Source organism: Artemia franciscana, chromosome 19, assembly GCF_032884065.1.
Source record: "Artemia franciscana chromosome 19, ASM3288406v1, whole genome shotgun sequence".
Taxonomy (NCBI): domain Eukaryota; kingdom Metazoa; phylum Arthropoda; class Branchiopoda; order Anostraca; family Artemiidae; genus Artemia; species Artemia franciscana.
Genome location: NC_088881.1, coordinates 1,597,988 through 1,617,687, shown reverse-complemented (window position 1 = coordinate 1,617,687; position 19,700 = coordinate 1,597,988). Strand labels below are relative to the sequence as shown.

The 19,700-nt window shown below is 36.0% G+C and overlaps 1 protein-coding gene across 7 annotated transcripts in view; it reads right to left on the bottom strand.

The window, feature by feature from the left end:
* LOC136039152 (uncharacterized) overlaps positions 1-19,700 on the bottom strand; it is a 212,614-nt gene that overhangs the window by 80,515 nt on the left and 112,399 nt on the right. For all 7 annotated transcript variants that reach the window (XM_065722640.1, XM_065722642.1, XM_065722646.1 and 4 more), the window contains one exon: positions 11,728-12,002. In XM_065722640.1, coding sequence (XP_065578712.1) covers positions 11,728-12,002 — 275 coding nt within the window. The remainder of the gene's footprint in view (positions 1-11,727; positions 12,003-19,700) is intronic.

Sequence of the window (19,700 nt, the reverse complement as noted above, 5' to 3'; positions counted from 1 at the left end):
TTCATCCCGATTTCTCAACTCTAAGCGTTTTCCAAGATTTTCGGTTTCCCCCTCCAACTCCCCCAATGTCAACAGATTTGGTAAGGATTTGAAATAACACCTCTGAGACATAAGTTCCTTCTAAATATCAAACTTCATTAAGATCCGGTCAACCGTTCTTAAGTTAAAAATTCCTCAATTTTTTTAATTTTTCCAAATCAACACCCCCCAGATCCTCAAAAGTGAACAGATTCGTTCCAATTATGTCAATCACGTATATATAACTTGTGCTTATTCTGCCCATCAAGTTTCATCCCGATCTCTCCACTCTAAGCGTTTTCAAAGATTTCTGTATCCCCCTCCAACCCTCCATGTCCCCGGATCCAATTCGAATTGAAAATTGAACATCTGAGACATAAGATCCTTCTATATATGAGGTTTCATTAAGATCCGATCACCCATTCGTAAGATAAAGATACCTCAATTTTCACGTTTTCGAAGAATTCGGGTTTCTCCATCCCACTCCCCCCCCCAATGTCACCAGATCTGATCGGGATTTAAAATGAGAGCTCTCAAGTACAAGATCCTTCTATATATCAAATTTCACTAAGATCTGATCACCCGTTCGTAAGTTACAAGTACCTCATTTTTTCTAGTTTTTTCCGAATTACTCCCCCCCCTCAACTCCACCAAAGAGGGCGGATCAAGTCCGATTATGTCAGTCACGTATCTTGGACATGTTTTTATTCCTCCCAGCAAGTTTCATCCTAATCTCTCCCCCCCTTCCAATGACGCTGGATCCGGTTGGGATTTAAAATGAGAGCTCTGAGACACGATATCCTTCCAAACATCAAATTTCATTAAGATCCCATCACCCGTTCGTGAGTTAAAAATACTTCATTTTTCTATTTTTCCAAATTAACCAGCCCCCCACTCCACCCCAGATGGTCAAATCGGGAAAACGACTATTTCTAATTTAATCTGGTCCAGTATCTGATACACCTACCAAATTTCATTGTCCTTGCTTACCTGGAAGTGCCTAAAGTAGCAAAACCAGGACCGACAGACTGACAGAATTTGCGATCGCTATATGTCACTTGATTAATACCAAGTGCCATAAAAACACATACAAAAGATATTTTTGGGTAATCGACTAAATTATACTCAAATATTATCTTTAGGATTTAAGTTCAATGTTGAAGGGAGTAATCTATCCCAAAAGGAAAGACAAGAAGACCATTTTCCAGATGATACACTCATAAAAGAAGCCTGTTGACTGACGGTACAGGCACCGCAGAAATTACCGTATAAAGATCAATATTGGATAATATATCCACATCTAGTGGCGAGCTAAGCAGGAGCCACGACTACGGGACAATTCCCCCACCCCTGAATTTTGGAAACTACATTTTTCGGTATTTCCTTTGAAAACAAAACTGCCCCCTCTAAGATTTTGAAAATATCTCTATCTTACATAAACAAGAGCTAAGAGCTCATATGGCATGAGCTCTAGCAAAATTCTAAGAATCAATAGATTGATATAAAAGGAAAATAAGAGGCTTAATGCCGGTCGAGATTTAAAATAAGGGCTCTGAGACACGAGGTCTTTCTAAATATCAAAATCCATTCAAATTCAAAAACCAACTCGTAAGTTAAAAATACCTCGTTTTTTTTTTATTTTTCCTCTCCCTTCAGCACCCCAGATGGTCGAATCGGGCAAAACGACTTTATCAGGTCAATTTGTGCCGGTCCCTGACACACCTACCGATTTTTATCGTCCTAGCACGTCCAGAAGCACAAAACTCGCCAAAGTACTGGACCCCCTTAACTCCCCCAAAGAGATCGGATCCAGTCCGGTTACATCAATCACGTATCTATGTCATTTGCTTATTCTACCCACCAAGTTTCATCCCGATCTCTCCACTCTGAGCGTTTTCCAAGATTTCCGGTTTCCCCCTCCAACTCCATCCAAAGTCACCAGATCTGGTCGGGATTTAAAATGAGAGCTCTGAGACAAGAGTTCCTTCTAAATATCAAATTTCATTAAGATCTGGTCACCCGTTCTTAAGTTAAATATACCTCAATTCTTCTAATTTTTCCGAATTAACCCCCCCCCCCCCAACTCCCCCAAAGAGAGCGGATCCGTTCCAATTATGTCAATCAAGTATCTAGAACTAGTGCTTGTTCTTCCCATCAAGGTTCATCCCAATCTCTCCACTCTAAGCGTTTTCCAAGATTTATGGTTTCCAAGATTTCTGTTCCCCCCCCCAGTACCCTATGTCCCTGGATCCGACTCGAATTGAAAATGGAGCATCTGAGACATAAGATTTTTTTACACATCAAGTTTCATTAAGATCCGATCACCCATTCGTAAGATAAAGATACCTCAATTTTCACGTTTTCAAGATTTCCAGTTTCCCCCTCCAACTCCCACCAATGTCACCGGATGTGGTCGCACAAAGCACAAGATCCTTCTAAATATCAAATTTCATTAAGATCTAATAACCCGTCCATAAGTAACAAATATCTCATTTTTTCTAATTTTTCCGAATAATCCCCCCCAACTCCTCCAAAGAGAGTGGATCCGGTCCAGTTATGTAAGTCACGTATCTTTGACTTGTGCTTATTCTTCCCACCAAGTTTCATCCTGATCTCTCCATTCTAAGCCTTTTCCAAGATTTTCGGTTTTCCTCTCCAACTCCCCCCAATGTTACCAGATCCGGTTAGGATTTAAAACAAGAGCTCTGAGACATGATATCCCTCTAAATATTCCCCCCCAACTCCCCCAATGACACTGGATCCAGTCGGGATTTCAAATAAGAGATCTTAAGTTACGAGGTCCTTCTAAATATAAAATTTCATTAAGATCCGATCACTCCTTCGTAAGTTAAAAATACCTCATTTTCTTAATTTTTCAGAATTAACCCCCCCCCCCCCCAACTCCCCCAAAGAGAGCGGATCCGTTCCGGTTATGTCAATCACGAATCTAGGACTTGTGCTTATTTTTCCCACAAAGTTTCATCCCGATCCTCCACTCTAAGTGTTTTCCAAGATTTTAGATTTTCCCCTCCAACTCCCCCAATGTCACCAGATCCGGTTAGGATTTAAAACAAGAGCTCTGAGACACGATATCCTTCTAAATATCAAATTTCATTAAGATCCGATCACCCGTTCGTAAGTTAAAAATACCTCATTTTCTCTAATTTTTCCGAATTAACTGCCCCCCCCCCCAGATGGTCGAATCAAGGAAACGACTATTTCTAATTTAACCTGGTCTACTCCCTGATACGCCTTCCAAATTTCATCGTCCTAGCTTATCTGCAAGTGAATAAACTATCAAAACCGGGATCGACAGACAGACCGACAGAATTTGCGATCGCTATGCGTCAGTTGGTAAATACTAAGTGCCATAAAAACGAAAAAAAACTTGCCCACCCTAAATATTCGTGAAATGGCACCCTATAAGGGATTCCAACTCAGGTTTGGCAGACGAGGTTCAATGATTTTCTTCCTAAAACATTTGTAGTAAAATTAAAAATCCGTAAACATGTCACATTAACAAACACACATGTTACCCCAAGTTCCCACATACTACGTTTTGCGGAAGACCGCAGGGATTTTACGGATTGCGAGCCATTTTTTTCACAAGTGTTTTTACAGAAAAATGTATCTCCTCAAGCATTCAAATTTTCAAACACATGTAAGAAAATGAGGCGAGAAACCAATTGAATTTAAATTACTTTAATTTAATGGATTAGTTATTTATTAATGTGCTATAATTTATGTGCTTTAAATTGTTTATGTGCTATAATCTCTAAAGTACTATTCTTTTCCTTCTACGTAGCATTAGTTGAAGTAAACAACTACTAATGGACTGAAACCCGTCTTCTGTATGTCATTAAACAAAAAAAAAGTTGTTTTAAATGAAAATAAGGAGCGACATTAAAACATAAAACGAACAAAAATAACTCTGTATATGAAAGGGGTTTTTCCTCCTCAGCGCCCCGCTCTTTACGCTAAAGTTTGACTCTTTCTCTTAACTCTACATTTTAAAACAGTAAAAAACTTTACGTAAAGAGCGGGGAGTTGAGGAGGAAAAGCCCCTTTCATATACGGAGTAATTTTTGTTCGTTTTAAGTTTTTATGTCGCTCCCTACTTTCATTTAAAAAAACTTGTTTTTTTTTTGTTTAATTTCTGGACGTTTTTTAATTAATGCATTTTTTTTTATCTTGGCTCTCCACGCATAAATAATTAAAACGATATTTGCATATTAATTTTTTTGGGCTAAATGGCTTTTTCATAGTTTTAATCGGAAGATTTTGAAAAAAAGGAGCGAGAGAGGAGGCCTAGTTGCCCTCCAATTTTTTGATTATTTAAAAAGACAACTATAACTTTTAATTTTTTACGAACGTTTTCATAAGTAAAAAATATACGTAACTTACAAATTAACTTACGTAGCGAACTTCTATATTCGTATGTTTTTATTGCGTATATGAGGGGGCTCACCCCTCTTCGATACCTCGCTCTTTACACTAAAGCTTAAATAGTGTCCCAATTCCTTAAGAATGACCCCTGAATCACAAAGGCTGTAGAATAAATAGTTGAAATTACTAAAAATACTTTAGCGTAAAGAGGGAGGTATTACGAGGAGGTAAACCCCTCATATGCTCCTCACTTTCAGTAGAAAAAACTTTTCATGTTTATTTTTTCATTGTTTTTTTTAAATAATGCTAGAAACTCCTGCGCCCCCTCCATTGAAAGTCTCTTCCCCAATAAAACGTTCCTCCATTGAAAGATCCTCCCACGTAACCCCCCTTCAACTCTCCCCCAAACCAAAAAAATCCCTCTGAAAACGTCTGTACAATTCCCAGTAACCATTACTATGTGTAAACACAGGTCAAAGTTTGTAACTTGCAGCCCCTCCCACGGCGACTGCGGGGGAGTAAGTCGTCCCCAAAGACATAGTTATTAGGTTATTCGACTATGGTGAATAAAATGGCTATCTCAGAATTTTGATCCGGTGACTTTGGGGAAAAAATGAGCGTGGAAGGGGGCCTAGGTGCCCTCCATTTTTTTGGTCACTTAAAAAGGGCACTAGAATTTTTAATTTCCGTTAGAATGAGCCCTTTTGTTACATTCTAGGACCACTGAGTCAATACGATCACCCCTGAAAAAAAAAAAAAAAAAAAAAAAAAAAAAAAAAAAAAAAAAAAAAACAAATAAACACGCATCCGTGATTTGTCTTCTGGCAAAAAATGCTAAATTCCACATTTTTGTAGATAGGAGCTTGAAACTTCTACAATAAGGTTCTCTGATACGCTGAATCTGATGGTGTGATTTTCGTTAAGATTGTATGACTTTTAGGGGGTATTTCCCCCTATTTTTTAAAATGGGGCAAATCTTCTCAGGCTCGTAACTTTTGACGGGTAAGATTAATCTTGATGAAACTTATATATTTAAAATCAGCATTAAAATGCAATTCTTTTGATGTAACTATTGACATAAAAATTCCATTTTTTAAAGTTTTGGTTACTATTGAGCCGGGTCGCTCCTTACTACAGTTCTTTACCACGAACTGTTTGATTCGTTACCACGAACTGTTCGAAAATTAAGGAAGATGCAATTTTTTCTGATCATGCCTGCAATTTATAAGTATCGTTGTGCATTTTATAAAGAGATAAATGCCTCCTCCAACTTGCGCTTTTCGGGAATTCGCAGCATGTGAGGAATAAGAGCTAGGTGAGGGATTTGGGAACCGACCCCCCCCCTAAATACACACAGAGTTTCACCTTTTGCCAGAATACTCTTATATCATCATATTATTTGCCTGCTCTTTTTATATTTTGAGAAAATTACTCACCCTCACAAAACAAAGTCTGCCTCCTTGCTTACACATTGAGAACAACTTTCGAAATTAAAGAGACGATCAAATGGTTCCAGATTTTCATGTTTGTATAACTTCATCGGTTTGGGTATCATTTCTTTTTCTTGTTTCTTTTTATATCAAAATTTACAAAAAAAAGATATTTCTCGGTATCTCTGAGTCAAAATAAGATACGAAATGAGGCTGTTTTCAAACATACAGCTGCATCCTCCTAAGAATGAAATTTATATTAAACTGAACCAAAAAAATAGTCGGAAAAGGTTGTGTACCCCCCCCCCGGTCAATCTAATTATTTTGTGGACAGCTTGCGTCCATATGTTTCTACATTACTGCGTTATTAGATTATGCAAATTGGGAGTTTTTTCTCCCTTCATTTTGTGTTGTTCCTCTTTTGTATTAGTGTCTTTTATTTTTTTATGTGTTACTCTGTATCTAGTTTCCATGTGATTTCTATTTTTATATGTTTTTTTTTCTGTTACTCCACGGATTATACCTTTGTATAGTGTGGCTCAAAAATAAAAATAATATTAATAATAATAATAAAGCAAAATCTTTGATATGTCTGTGTTTCTTGACTCTTTTCAATTCAAAAACTGTGATATAGATGAAATACCCACATTCCTATGTGAATTCGGAAATAAAAAATGACAAAAAGCTTAGCGGAAGAGATTACCCCCCACCAAACGCCCTACAAATGTTCTTTAAGCATTAGAACCTTCATTATGAACTAACCCGGAAAGATTATAATCGTATTCTTGACAAGGCCGTTTTCGCAACTGCCTTTAAGAAAACTCAATCAAAGTCAAAACTTGACAGTTCTAAGTTAATGACGTGCTTAAAGAAGGATATTATCTTGACGTCTAATAAGCTAGTTGTGACGATTTCAATTTGTGGAATAACTGAAAGGGGGGATTTCAGGGTAGCCTACCAATTGCTTTCTGGGAAAACTATAGATAGATAGATAGATTTAATCACACGAAAGCCCAATTGGGCCATGGTGGCATACACAAAACAAGCGAAAAAATACAGCAACAAAACATAGACTCAAAAGACACTATTAATTATGTAAGAAAATCATCACGATACCTCATACCTACCCGGACGAACTTTCCAACATTATTTATAATTAAGTAACACCTACTTCTCAAAATTTCCAAAAATCTAATCCCCCCCCGACCTCCCTACCAAATATTTCCAAGCGTAACTCCGTCAACTCCCAACAATCCCCTAAAGAATGATGCAAAGACTCATCCATCTCTCCGCACATAGGGCAACTGTAAGGACCATCTCTCAATCTATTTCTCCCTAAATATTTCCTACGTTCTTTAAGAGGCATAAAATTCCCCCCTTACATACATTACCAATTTCAAATCTTCCGGAGCCAATCCCATTTTTAGGTAAATTTCTTCGCCCCAGTTCTCGTTGACCTCCGCATATATACCAAGGGACGGCGAGGTGGGCTTCTCAGGCTATAAAATATATTTTATATTTTAACGAACATCGTTGAGCAGTGGTTCCCAACGGATATCGGGCCACAACCCACCTAGGCATTTCTAAAATGCTGATGCCCCCCCCCCTCGTGATATCATTTTTTGGTAACTTGGTATCGTTTTGCGGGTTGTCCTCTAGGTATATTTAATACCAATGAAACATATTGTCTGAAAAACACCTTTCATATAATGTACAACGTCATTGTAATACTATCATGTGTCTTTTTGCAAAATACAGGCTATAAAGTTTAGTCAGCCAAAGGGTGGATGTCCTGCACATGATCCACCAATACATTGCCATGCTTCACCGTTGGGGCATGCACCCAACGTTGGGAATCATGGTCGTAGAATGATATTAATGAAATTTCTAGGAATCTGTTTAAATATCGAATCCTAAAAATATCTGAAAGCTTCATTAGCCTAGGTTGACTAGTTATAGTTAGCCTATCTTTAAAATATGAAAGACATGGTGGGAAGATGTCGTTATGAAATATTTAAGGGAGATAGGAATTCTTGGGAGGGTGTAGATAGAGGTTTTGAATAGATTGGGATGGAGGAGGAGCCTCATGTGGCTTTGTGCTGCAGTGAGTTGTTATTAGTAGTAGTGGTAGTAGCAGTAATATGTCTAAAACTGATTCTTTGCCTCAAAAGTGGAATAGAAGCAGAACGAAATCGGGCGAGGAAGAACTATCTTAATTATTATTTAATAATATCTAATTATTTAATCATTTTAAAGAATAATTATTTAATTATTTTAACAAGATATTAGCAAGTGAAATATAGCTTTTTTATCCACTATATAGTTTAATGTTCTTATTTTCAACCAAGAAGAAGATTTTTAAAACTATTACCCCAAAAATGTGCTTTCGGGGGCTTTTCCACTCACTCCAGAAAAATCAAATTATCACAATTCTTCCCCATGTTCACCTATAGGCCTACACGCAGAATAATTTAGCTTAAATGCAACAGGGGGGGGGGATTTCCTTAGAAAAGCAAGCTAAAAGGAGAAAAAAACATATATATTCGGGAACGATGAGAGAATTTTCTGTTTTCAATGCTGGAATCCTCATAAACAAGAACTAAGAGCTCATATGGCACTTGTGACGAGGTCGGAAGAGCCAAGAGCTCATATGGCATGAACTCTAGCAAAATTCTAAGAATCAATACATTGATTTAAAAGGAAAATCAGAGGCTTAATACCGGTCAGGATTTAAAATAAGAGCTCTGAGAAACAAGGTCCTTCTAAATATCAAAATTCACTAAGATCCGATCACCCATTCGTACGTTAAAAATACCTAATTTTTGTAATTTTTCCTCTCCCTTCAGCTCCCCAGAAGGTTGAATTGGAGAAAACGACTTTATCAAGTCAATTTGTGCAGGTCCCTGACACGCCTAAAAAAATTTATCGTCCTAGCACGTCCAGAAGCACCGAACTCGCCAAAGCACTGGATCCCCCTAACTCCCCCCAAGAGAGTGGATCCAATCCGGTTACGTCAATCAAGCATCTACGAAATTTTCTTACTCTACCCACCAAGTTTCATCCTGATCTCTCCACTCCATGCGTTTTCCACGATTTCCTGTTTCCCCTTCTAACTCCCCCCAAGGTCACCGGATCCGGTCGGAATTTAAAATAAGAGCTCTGAGACACAATACCTTCTAAATATCAAATTTCATTAAGATCTGATCACCCGTTCATAATTTAAAAATACCATTTTTTTTAATTTTTCTGAACTAACCGTCCCCCCACTCCCCCCAGATGGTCAAATCGGTGATACGACTATTTCTAATTTAATCTGATCTGGTCCCTTATACGCCTGCCAAATTTCGTCGTCCTAGCTTAATCTGGAAGTGCCCAAACTAGCAAAACCGGGACAGACAGACAGACCGACAGAAATTGCGATCACTATATGCCACTTGGTAAATACCAAATGCCATAAAAATCATCCAACGCTACTTTTTGCAATTACCATTATATGGAGGATAAGGAGGACTTATAGCTATTCCTTGGAAATTAAGCAGGTCATTGAGCATGCATTACAGGATGATACTGGGAGGAACGGGTGGTAAAAAATAGTCATAGTCTGGATTTCAAAGGAATGACTCTATTTTATAGAACACTGAGATATTTCATCTGCTTTTCATTTTTATTTTCAAAATCCATTTAGTTCTTCGTTGTCTTTCTCTTTTTATCTTCTTAATTTAAAGTCGGTATTATTTTTAATTTTTAACTTTTTTTACACTATTTATTTTCGTTTGGGCTGAAAATGCCTTGTTGCAGCATCGTCATAAACATTTATGACGTTGTACGTTTAGGGCGACAAGCTTGGTAGAGCTTGTTGTATTTTGGAATAAATAAATAAATATAGGAGACGTCAGACAGTTGAGGAAGCTCAAACGGCCGGATGATCTCAGAAGGCTCAAACATATATGTGCTAATTGGATAGCCCCTGTACGACCCAAATGACCTCACGAAACTGACTGGCCTAAACACCTCTTTCTCAGCACTTTTTCATTTTTTTTTAGTCAGAAGAATTAAGTCAGAAGAATTGTAGGCGAAGACTTTTTTTTATAAACTTACTGGGAACTATGAAAAATTACTGGGAATCTTCAACGACATGCATTCGACGAATGATATAAAAATTATTATTATATACACAGATAAGTATTATATATACAGATGAGTATTAGATAAGCACAAATAAGTATTATATATACAGATAATCATTAGATAAGTACAGATAAGTATTATATGTACAGATAAGTATTAGATAAGTACAGATAAGTATTATATATACAGATAAGTATTAGATAAGTACAGATAAGTATTAGATAAGTACAGATAAGTATTATATATACAGATAAGTATTAGATAAGTACAGATAAGTATTAGATAAGTACAGATAAGTATTAGATAAGTACAGATAAGTATTATATATACAGATAAGTATTAGATAAGTACAGATAAGTATTAGATAAGTACAGATAAGTATTATATATACAGATAAGTATTAGATAAGTACAGATAAGTATTAGATAAGTACAGATAAGTATTATATATACAGATAAGTATTAGATAAGTACAGATAAGTATTGTATATATATACAGATAAGTATTAGATAAGTACAGATAAGTATTAGTACAGATAAGTACAGATAAGTATTAGATAAGTACAGATAAGTTCTGAGCCAACACTTTCCAAGCATGACGATCCAAGAAAATGTAAAAGGACTTGGCCCGAAATTTTTTCATCTTTTCTCTTTTTTCTCCGACTGTGAATTATCTCGTTTCGTTCAATTATCTACGTTTTCTCGCATTGTATATACAGATTTTACATATATACATATATATACATATATATATATATATATATATATATATATATATATATATATATATATATATATATATATATATATATATATATATATATATATATATATATATATGTATATATATATATATATGTATATATATATATATATATATATATATATATATATATATATATATATTACATAAATACTCTCAATTAGCGCAGCAAAGAACGGAATATTCATTTACCAAGGACATCCGAAGACCTGTGTAATATCTGCTTGAATTGGGACGTTCTTCGTGAAACTTAAGCAATGTATTTGGGGCACATACGTTTTTATAGCGAGGTATAATATAATATGCACAAATATTTGAATTTTCAATGAATGCGGGGTTTTCCTTGTTCAAGTAAAATTTTAATTAAAAAGTAGGTGGTGGCAACTTCTGTTAAGAGAAATGCGCCAAATGCGTGAGAATATGGACCCTTGGCATTAAAAAGCAATTGATAAACTAACAGACCCCCTGAACATAATATCTTGACGTTCTCCTTCCCTAACGGTAGGCAACACGGATTTTCGAATCTAGGGGCTGTTTTTCCAGATTTATACTCATATCCACACTTGGTACAACTGCTGGTGGCGGCTTTCTTCCTCAATTATAAATCATGTATCTGGAATCTACTGTACCTGTACCTGGCGAAATCTGGGGAAGGTAAACAGGAAGGGTGTGTGAAACCACAGGATGGTTGGCCCCCAGCCCCCCATTGCACTTCCTGGCTGAAGGGCCATGAAACGGAGATCAGCACCGCCGGTTTGGACCTTAAAGGTCTAGTACCGTCTTACTTTCTTTTTTGTTACTTACTTACTTACTGGAAGAATATGCTGTACCTGGAATCTGCTTCTGGGTAACTTATTCAGCAACAGATATAGCCTAGCCCCTTAAAGGGGCGTTTCAATTTCTTATTATTTTCTTGATTTTCATTGGGGAAGGGGGGGGGGTTCGTTACTTAGTACACAAGCATGGATATTTTCGTTTTTTTAAATGTGATAAAATATAATACCTGAGTAGTTCCTTCAGCAACAAAAGACTGTGGCATTGCTGGCTCATATCCAAGATCTTGTTTTTCCTCTTTAATTGACTGTTCATAACAGCTAACATTTCCCACGCCTTGTTGAACCACAGGGGTTACCATTTTATAAGAGGTTTGGTGCTGAATCGTAACAGCAGTCGGCTGAAATCCTTGAGGTTGGGGTGGTCCTATACTCACTACTGGCGATGCCGTAGTCCATGTTGGCTGATATGCTGGCCATAAAATGCTCGGTCTCTGGGCCGAATCTATTAAAAAGTAAGAATTAGATACGAGTAAAATAAAATCAAAGCATTATAAAAAGGAATTGGAAGATTGAAATAAAGATTAAAATAGATACGAATAAAATAAAATCAAAGCACTACAAAAAGCATTGGGAAATTAAAATAAAGATTAAAATAGATGCGAGTAAAATAGAATCATAGCATTATAAAAAGGAATTGGAAGATTAAAAGAAGCATTTCCTTAAGATATTATTTTGTTGTTTCAAAATTATATAGTTTCTAGGGCAAAACCACAGTGCGGTCAGTGTTGTCACATTAAACCGTGAAAGTAAGTATGTTAAGCTACTTTGACAATGTTTTTCGTCAGTAAAATTTCAAATATTAACGATCTGCTAGCTCCCAAAATCAAACACACCTTGAAAGGAAAGCTACACTTTCGCTATTTTTGTTTAATTTCCAACCATGTTTCTTGTTCTTTTTTATTCATTTGGAAAGGAAAGCTACACTTCTTTTTAAAGGAAAACTACACTTTCGTTATTTTTGTTTAATTTTCATCCCTGTTTCTTTTTACTTTTTTCTAATTTGGAAAGGAAATGTACGCTTTTTTTTAAAGAAAGCTACACTTTCACTATTTTTGTTTAATTTTCAACCATGTTTCTTGTTCTTTTTTTTTAATTTGGAAAGGAAAGGTACGCTTTTTTAAGGAAAAGCTACACTTTCGCTATTTTTGTTTAATTTCCAACTATGTTTCTTGTTCTTTTTTATGCATTTGGAAAGGAAAGCTACACTTCTTTTTAAAGGAAAACTACACTTTTGTTATTTTTGTTTAATTTTCATCCCTGTTTCTTTTTACTTTTTTCTAATTTGGAAAGGAAATGTACGCTTTTTTTTAAAGAAAGCTACACTTTCACTATTTTTGTTTAATTTTCAACCATGTTTCTTGTTCTTTTTAATTTGGAAAGGAAAGGTACGCTTTTTTAAGGCAAAGCTACACTTTCGCTATTTTTGTTTAATTTCCAACTATGTTTCTTGTTCTTTTTTATGCATTTGGAAAGGAAAGCTACACTTCTTTTTAAAGGAAAACTACACTTTTGTTATTTTTGTTTAATTTTCATCCCTGTTTCTTTTTACTTTTTTCTAATTTGGAAAGGAAATGTACGCTTTTTTTAAAGAAAGCTACACTTTCACTATTTTTGTTTAATTTTCAACCATGTTTCTTGTTCTTTTTTTTTAATTTGGAAAGGAAAGGTACGCTTTTTTAAGGAAAAGCTACACTTTCGCTATTTTTGTTTAATTTCCAACCATGTTTCTTGTTCTTTTTTATTCATTTGGAAAGGAAAGCTACACTTCTTTTTAAAGGAAAACTACACTTTCGTTATTTTTGTTTAATTTTCATCCATGTTTCCTGTTACTTTTTTCTAATTTGGAAAGGAAAGGTACGCTTTTTTTAAAGAAAGCTACACTTTCACTATTTTTGTTTAATTTTCAACCCTGTTTCTTGTTCTTTTTTTATTAATTTGGAAAGGAAAGGTACGCTTTTTTAAGGAAAGCTACACTTTCACTATTTTTGTTTAATTTTCAACCATGTTTCTTGTTCTTTTAATTTGGAAAGGAAAGGTACATTTTTTTTTAACACATTTTTACTGTAATTGGTTCTTCAACGATTAGGAGATGATAAGCTACCCGCAAGTTGACTTCCTTGTTCATTCTATTGAAGATGAAAAATTCGTTAAATCTTCACAGTAATCAGTTCGTGGGTTCAAGCCCGACCCTTGCTTCTAATGGATGCATGTAGGAATAATGAGAACCCCCACAGCCCAAATCAATAACAGTTTGGGTAAAGTAGCTACTATGCCTCTTATTGTAATTTTCTGATCTCATAAACATCGGGTAGCATCTAGATTGCAGATTCACGGGGTCAGGGAAAGATACAGCCCAGGGTCGTATCCATGAATGAATGAAACTTTATTTACCCAATAAACACACAATGGTGTCAAAATGGAGCATACAAGGAAAAGAAAAAAAATAATAAAAAGGAAACAAAAAGGCAACAACAATAGAAAAGAACAATTTATAAAAAGGCACTAAATAAACTATTTGAAGTATCCAAACTCTGTTCAAAACGCAATCTACGCTCCGCGACAACAACATACGGATCAACAACTCCATATATAGAAACCATACGTCGGTTTTTGGCCCACAGAGGTAGGCCCAGTAGGAACTTGGCGTACCGAAAATCGGTTAGCATCTAGACTGTAGATTCACGGGTTCATGGAGAGATACAGACCAGGGTTCTATCCAATTTAGGGCTCTTCAGTTTGAAAACCCAAACCCCCACCCCAATTTTGTATATCTTATACAAAAGTAACACAGATACATGTATTCATATTTTCTTTAAGTTTTATGTAAAGTTTTCCCCCTAACTGAATAAACTAAATAGAGATGAGGCACTTAAGCTTGCAAAAGACACTTCTAAACCATTTGATCGGTTGAAAAGTATGAATGTACTGAATAGTACGAGATTAGTATTAGAAGTACTAAATACTATACTAGTAGAAGTACTAATACTAGTACTAAATACTTAGAAATACTAAATACAAATACTACAAATAGCATTAGAATACAATTTGATTAATTGAATAGTATGAATGTATTGAACAGTATTAGTGAATAATAGGGCTATTAGTTGAATAGTATTAGTTGAGTAGTATTAACTGAACGGTTGAATTTTTTTGTAGGAGAAAAAGGAGAAAGATTATAAAGAGATTATAAGAGATTGTAATAAAGAGATAATTAAAAAAATACAACAATTATTAGGTTTTAAGTCCAAGTTTCAGTTTATAAGTATTACTAAAGAGTAATATTACTAAATATAAAAAATATTTAGTAATATTACCAAAGAGTACATTTACGTAAAATATTCTTTGGGTGAAGGAAGAAAGTGTCTCTTTGTCTGCATCAGAGCCGTATCCAAGATTTTTGTTCCTGAAGGGAGGGATTTATTCAGTTATGGGAAGAACTATGCAAAACGCAACGAAAATTTGATTATATGTATTCCTGTTACTTTGTATTAGTTGGACAAAAATTTTGGTGGAAGGGGCTGGGATTTCAAACTAACTGAAGAGCCCTGCACTGGATATGACCCTAGGCTGTATCCCTCCATGACCCCATGAGATCTCTAGATTTGTACGATTTCATGTACGTTCAACATATTTTGCCTATGTTTTATATTGTTTTCGGCGTTGCCCCCTACCAATTATGTAACCGGACCAAATGTCAGAAAATTCTAGAAAAATATACAAAAAATCCTTCTGGGGGAGGACCTGCTCAACCTCCTTCCTCTGTTTCTTGCCTGTTTGCTGAAGAGCATAAACTCTATCTTTCAGAAGTAGAGAAAAAAGTCGGTGGTTATAACAAAGCGTTATAAACAGATTTTAATCCATATTCGGGTATAAACTATTTTTAAAACATTTTCCTCTGATTTCAATAAATTGACCTTTTATTGGCTGCACTATCAAAATTGACCCTTATATTTAAGTATGGCCCTCTTCAAAAAGTTATTCCTATGCATGTGGCTGCTCGCCCTCAGTGTCAAATACTTAAAAGTCCGATGATTATTCTGCGTCCGCACTTCCACGCCTTGGTTTGAGCAAAGGGACTTGACGCATGATCTCTGTGTCTGTTTTCCCTCAGCAATAAAAAATGACTAACAATAGGACAGCTACAAATTCCAATTGAAGTTAAAGAAGTTAGCAAAAAACAGACGAGGCAAAATCTGCAAATGTAAATCATTCGCGATAATGAAAACAAGCGGTCATCCGCCCGTATAATGAAGCCAAATAAATAGCCCATAAAACGTTCAACTGCAAATTTAAAAGCTACAGTCCGCTAGTGAAATTTTGCTAGCTTAGACTTGGAAACGGGTTTCTGTAAAAATAAATCAACTCGAAGTAGATGACTAGTCACGGCTGCTATGCTAGCTTAAAAACTGGCATACAATCTAGGGGGTCTAACAGAATCTTTGACAGAGAGGGGGCGAACATGTTTACATTTGTGGAGGCTATAGGTACAAAAAGTTCATGGTACTTGTCTATTATAGCCAGAGGCGCCATTTGGGCCAAATCTTGGGGTGGGCATGACCTCCATCTTGCCCCCTCCCGGACTCACTTCGTGTCGCATAAGAAAAAATGCGGATTTTGGCAGCACATCGATCGAATATTCTAAGTAAAGACGCATTTTCAGCACCCCTTTTTTTCTTGGAAATGTACTGTAACCGAATGGGGAACTCAGCCACAGTTACCTCTAAAATTAATTATAACACGAAGATTACAATCAATGAGGTTAAGTGATTGAACTGAAAAAGGAAAATTCAACCAGACTGCAGGCTGGCCTTCCTCAGCGAGAAATTTTCTTATTTAAGTAAACAATATGTCGGTGAAAGTAATCTTCATTAACATGCCGAGGGTTGTAACCAAAATCTCGGTTTTCCTTCAGCAAAAATCTTTCAGATCAAATATATTTCAAAAAGAAAAAACATAACAAGAGAAAAAAAATATTACAACACTCAAGGTAACAAGGGGAACCGCCGAGGTTTCATCTTTACAAAATCGTCAGCAAGCCGGTCGTAGTCCAAATTTCTTACTAAATCCTTTTCTGCAAACAGCAAAAGGAGGTGACTGAGACGATCGTCCCCTGTTGTAGACCGCAGGTAGTTTTTCACTATTTCTAGGCTAGAAAACAAACGCTCATTGCTCGCTGTTGTCACAAGAAGTGTGGCAGCAATACGAAGTACTTTATTTACTTCTGAGTAAGCCACTGGTAATGCCTGAAGAAGGTCGACAATGTCTAGGAAGTTTTCCAGCTTTTTCTCCTCATCGAGCAAGAAACGCTTGGCAATACCAGCTTGAGATTCGACAAGAATGTCGTCGATATCCAGCTCGCCGTAAAGAGCAGAGAAACGCTTGAGAAGCTCTGTGTCCATAAACTTGGTCGGGCTTGGATCCAAGGCTTCGAGTGTGCTCAGCACTGGCAAGTTATCTGTAAACCTTCTGTCAAATTCGGCTAGTAGACGGTCGAAAGTCTCGGAGTACTCTCGCTTCATTTTATCCGCCAAAGTAGTGGTCCGATTTCCAGATTGGATGAAGTTCTTTCCTAGCGTCGAAGTTGTCACAAATTGTTTCAGATGATTGATGATCTTTTAAATTCTATATTTACCTAACTAAAAAGTTAATAGGCTTAATTATGTAAAGTCTTCTACTTCTCTCTGTGCTTTCGTCTTTCGAGTCTTATGGTAGGGTTAGCCTACAATCTGGGATTCGACCGGTAGAGGATGTCAAGCGTCTCTAACTTTCATAAGGTTTATGTGTCGAGTATAAAAATGCTTATTAACACATATGATACAGTAAATGTACATAAGAAGAGGACAGAAACAGAATAAGAACTGACTCGAGTAATCTATCGTCAAGTAATTGCGCTCTTTGGTTAATAGGCGTGCAGTAATTTCAAATCAATTGGACAGAATGGATTATGTTGGACATAATGGATTATTATGGCCAGCAATGGGCCCTTTGTGGTGCAAGCTTGGGCCCTCCTGAAAAATCTGGGGTGGGCATTTGCCCACCCTTGACCCCCCCCCCCAAATGGCGCTTCTGATTATAGCAACGACCACTTAAGAAGTAACGTTAGTTTGATTCTAATGAAATATAAATAATACTTTAGAAACAAATTTGGGTTATATATTTATACATTAAGGGGTGGGGGTAAAAAATTACGGTCTGCATGCATAATGCGTTAGGTAAAATTATTCTGCATATTATGAAGTAGAATTGTTTTCTAACTTCACACTCTCAAAATACTTTACCCTCCCCCCCCCCTAATACGCAAATATATACCCCAAATTGTATATTTCCCATCTGTTCTGTCACTTCTCTTTGTCTTGTCTCAGGCTAAGGTGAAAGGAACTAGCGAAAGAAACCGGTTCTACAATACCTCAATGGATGAATAACTTGAGTGGTCTGCGCTATAAAAGACAAGTACCAAGTTCATTTATCAGGAAAGTGCAATATATTTTCTATGACAATTAAAAACTGACTGTTATTAACTGATATACTAGCATAGGGCAGTTGCCCTCCTACGAGGCACCCTTCCATAGATAGATAGATATGTCTATTTCAAAAGCCCATGGGCCATATACACACAAAAATATAAATAAATAACAAGCAAGCAAGGAAATTAAACAACAGTAAAAATTACAAACACGCGCAAAAACAAAATATAACGCGAAAATACCTAATCTAACAACAAAAGAAATTAATGATAAAAACTTTTTTCTTCTTGCTAAGGATTTATATATATACACTCCCACTCTAAATATTGTGGTTGGGTTACTATTTTGTAGAATATGATCCTTTTTTAGCTTCATTGAATTCTAGACTGCATAAACAGAATTACTTGTAATATAGCCTAATAAATCATTTAAACTACATAAATAATTTCAAGAAACACTTAGCAGTTGTAAAATTTTGTTGCACGCAAATTTAGTTGTATAATAATAGCGACAGGCGAGGCTGAACATACTACAAAGAATTAGCTAGTTCGTTTATCCTTAAGAATAGAATTTTTTTTTTACAAAAACCTTACCATTTTACCAGACCTCCTATTTCACAAGAAAACTACAGTTCCGCTTTATTCTACCCCCCTCCCCCAAAAAAATCAATAAATGAAGATTCATGCCGCGTCCTTGGTACAAGTCTGACAAATACAGCAGTGAAAGTCAGATTATTATTTGAACTATATCTTAAAAAAGTAATAATGAACAAAGGAATTTCCAAAATTTTCATCATTTAACCTCATAACATTATTTAACCCTATTATTTACCTCATAGAAGATGGCGAGCGATTAACAATTTTAGCTTTTCTCTATCCAGTTTTGACATTCGACAAGAAGAAAAAATTACTCTGTCGGCACGTCGTGATATATTGTGTTTTAAGTTTGGCATCGGTATTTTGGCAAATCCACGGCTTCGTGAAATCCTCTCTCTTGAACGTCTTCCTCCGCACCAACGGCTCCCACGACAAGTAGCTGAACCGGTACCTAAGATTAAGGCTAGTAACAGCACGCCATATGCGTTACGCCAGTAGTCCCGTTCCCTCGTTCGTCAAGGTTTTCAATGCTACAATCACTTGGCAATAATTGCATATATTTGTACATACATGTATATGTTACCGTGAATGTCCGCAAATTGGTGAATGATGACATTCACCGGTGAATGTTCGAATACATTTCTCTTTAGATTTTGTTAGCATTACCAGTCGACTTTTTCAATTTAATGCAAGGTTTGATGATGACAGATTCGGTTTGATTAGGTTTGGTTAGACGAGGTTAGGTTAGCCTAAGTCAGATTTTTAACCCATTTCTGATATTTAGAGCCAAATTTAACCTAATCTAACTTACCTAAATTAACATAATCTAACCAAACTTTAACTTTTACCATCATAGCTCGCTTAAGACTGAAAAAGCTGACTTGTAAAGCAAATTGAAGTCTGCGTTTATGAACTTCCATCCGATTCTGTCGTATGTCTGTTCAGCCAGAAAAAAATCGTGTAGGGATTGACGCCCCAGTGGGAACCAGGGGTAAGGCGTTTGGCAATAAAATCGTTTGAGTATAATAACTCTGAATTTGTCTGATTTTTCAATAATTTCAGGAGCAGTGCTACTAGTGA